General features: G+C 39.9%; 1 protein-coding gene across 1 annotated transcript; it reads left to right on the top strand.

Moving 5' to 3' along the window:
* Positions 1-763: 763 nt before the first annotated feature.
* Positions 764-1,132, top strand: LOC124184890. The gene has a single exon (XM_046575065.1). The coding sequence runs from the start codon at positions 764-766 to the stop codon at positions 1,130-1,132; it is 369 nt and encodes a 122-aa protein (XP_046431021.1).
* Positions 1,133-2,929: the final 1,797 nt, after the last annotated feature.

The following is a 2,929-nucleotide window of genomic DNA, read 5'->3' as shown; positions in this document are numbered from 1 at the left end:
TCTGCGACCACGACTTACGGACGCGATACAGGACGGCGGAGGCCTCTCTGACCAGCAGTTCGGCTTCCGGAGGGGTCGATCAACGATTGGAGCGATCCAAGAGGTGGTTCACTCCTTCCGGTCGACAGACAGACATTGCCACGCTGTGCGACCCGTCGCGCTGCTGGTGACACTTGACGTTAAGAACGCCTTCAATTCGGCCAGGCGGGTGGATATCCTAGGGTCGCTGAGAGGCGACTTCGGGGTCCCGCCTTACTTGCTCCGAGTTGTTGAAGACTACCTTCGGAACAGACGACTGACGTACGAAACGACCGAAGGCCAAGTGACGCGACAGATTACCGCGGGGGTCGCTCAAGGTTCCATACTAGGACCCGACTTTTGGAACGGGATATACGACAGCCTGCTCAGACTGGAGCTCCCACTCAGCGTTCGCCTGGTCGCTTACGCTGACGACGTGGCGGCAGTGATAGTCGAACGAACTCCAGATCTGGCACAATACGCACTGAACCAGACAATGAGACGAGTCGGACGGTGGATGACTGACCACGGACTGCAACTCGCGACGGAAAAGACAAAACTGGTGCTTCTCACCAGGAGACGGATATCGACAACATTACGCATGACGGTCGGGACGGACGAGATCGAGACCAGAGGGGAAGTCAAGTACCTGGGGGTGACCCTGGATACAAAGATGACCTTCTAGCCTCACATACGACGAACGGCTCAGAAGGCAGCTGAAAGGATAGCATCCCTAAGCCGCCTGATGGCAAACACGAACGGAACGAGACCAGGGAAACGGAGACTTCTGATGTCGACGGTGAACTCGATCCTCCTCTACGGTGCGGAGATCTGGGCAGACTCCCTGAAGACTAAGAAATACTGTCACACAATGACGACGGTACAGAGACGAAGCGCGTTGAGGATCGCTTGTTCCTATCGGACGGTCTCAGCACAGGCCGTTCTGGTGGTGGCAGGCGTGATTCCCATAGACCTTTTCGCGTTCGAGCGCAAGAGGGTCTACGGAAGAGACGCGGACGTGACCCGACGGGACGCGGCAACGACGGAAAGAGACGCGACGATACAGACGTGGCAGGAATGGTTGACGGAAGAAACAACGGGAAACTGGACGTGACGACTCATCAAGGACCTGAGACCGTGGATCCAGAGGGGGTTTGGGGATGTGAATTTTTACGTCACCCAGCTTCTGACGGGCCACGGATACTTCAGACGCTACCTAGACAACCTGAACCGCGTACGGACGCCCAACTGTACGTACTGCGACAACGACTCCCGACAACGTTGTCGGGGTGATGCTCCATAGTACAGAAAGGTGGCAACTTGTTGCCACCTACACAGAGACAATCCTACGACGTAAGAACGCGGACGGCTGCCTGACGTAACGTAACTGACGGACTGCCTGCACGGGACGGACGGACGGACAGACTGACAAAACACACCGACAGAGCTCCCAGCTAGAAGTAATATCACCATAGTCCCTGGCTGGGAGCGTTGCACAGGAGGTGGCGGTTTAGTGGGTAGGCCACCCTGGAGTCCCACATCCGCGCTAGCCCGTATGACTGGCGCGAATCCGTAACTTGGATTCCGCAACTCCTCGGAAAAAAAGGATAAAAAAAAAAAAAATCAAGTTGAATTATTTGATAAAATGAAAAAAAATAACTAATTTGAATGAGTTTTTTTTTTGAATCAAAGAATAATTAATTTTTAAAAATTGAAAATATGAAATTGAATAAATAATCATTCATCTATCTGTATGTTTTCTGTAAACCTTATAATGAGTTCGAATCCATCGTATAAATGTTCCAAACTACAAGTCATAAAGTAAATCAAACGGCATTTTCCTAATGAATAATATTTTTATTTTAATTAATATGTGAGCAGATAATTAAAAAATATATAGGATTTTTTTAATAATTATACTAATTTTCAAACAATTTAATTGATGTAAGAAAAATTTTCCTTTTTATAATTTCCCTTTCTTTCATAAGTAAATTAAAAATTATAATATATATATATATATATATATATATATATATATATATATATATATATATATATATATATATATATATATATATATATATAATAATTATTAATATAAATTAATAATATGAATTTATAATAAACATTATTAAAATTAAATATAAATACATTTATTTATATATATATTTATATATTACATTACCATAACTGAATATGAATTGAGGTCATTAGGGTCAATAATTTAATAAAAAAAAATAACTATTTAAATATTTTATTCTTCTTCAATTGAAGTATAATTAATATTTAAAAATTAAAAATATGATATTAAGTGAATAATCATTTATCTATCTGTATCTTATCTTCAAACCTCATAATAAGTTCTAATCCATTGTATAAATGTTCCAAACTACAATTCAAGAGGTGAATTAAATGGCATTTTTCTAATAAATAATATTTTCATTTTAATTAATATGTAAGCAGATAATTAAAAAATATATAGAATTTGATTAGTAATTACGTTCATTTCAAAAAAATTGAATTCAAGTATAATAAATTTTTTATTCAGAAATTTCTCTTTTTTTGAAAGTAAATTAAAAATTTTAATATATACATTAGGGTGGGCCAAAAAAATTAGTATTTTTTTTTTACTTCATACTCTGAAAATCGGTTGCTAGATACCTCTCAAGAATTCTCACCAAATATGAGCTCTCAATTTTGATAACAAGGTCCTCCGCTTTACAACTTGGCATTTTTTCCTGACTATTAGAAACAAAAATTCATATCTCTTTGACAACTGTTCGTTAAAAAATATCTCTCCTCATATTCTTGTAGGAAATCGAACGCTCTACAAAAAAGGTCTCTTACAATTTTTTCGTAAACTTTACCGTTTAAAAGATATCAAAGCTTAAAGTTTGATTATTTTAAGAGA

The sequence above is a fragment of the Neodiprion fabricii genome, chromosome 6 (assembly GCF_021155785.1).
Source record: "Neodiprion fabricii isolate iyNeoFabr1 chromosome 6, iyNeoFabr1.1, whole genome shotgun sequence".
Lineage (NCBI taxonomy): Eukaryota > Metazoa > Arthropoda > Insecta > Hymenoptera > Diprionidae > Neodiprion > Neodiprion fabricii.
This window is presented reverse-complemented; position numbering and strand designations above follow the sequence as displayed.

Bases quoted from the DNA above. Each gene is read 5' to 3' on its own strand.
- LOC124184890 (XM_046575065.1), top strand. From the start codon at position 764: ATGGCAAACACGAACGGAACGAGACCAGGGAAACGGAGACTTCTGATG.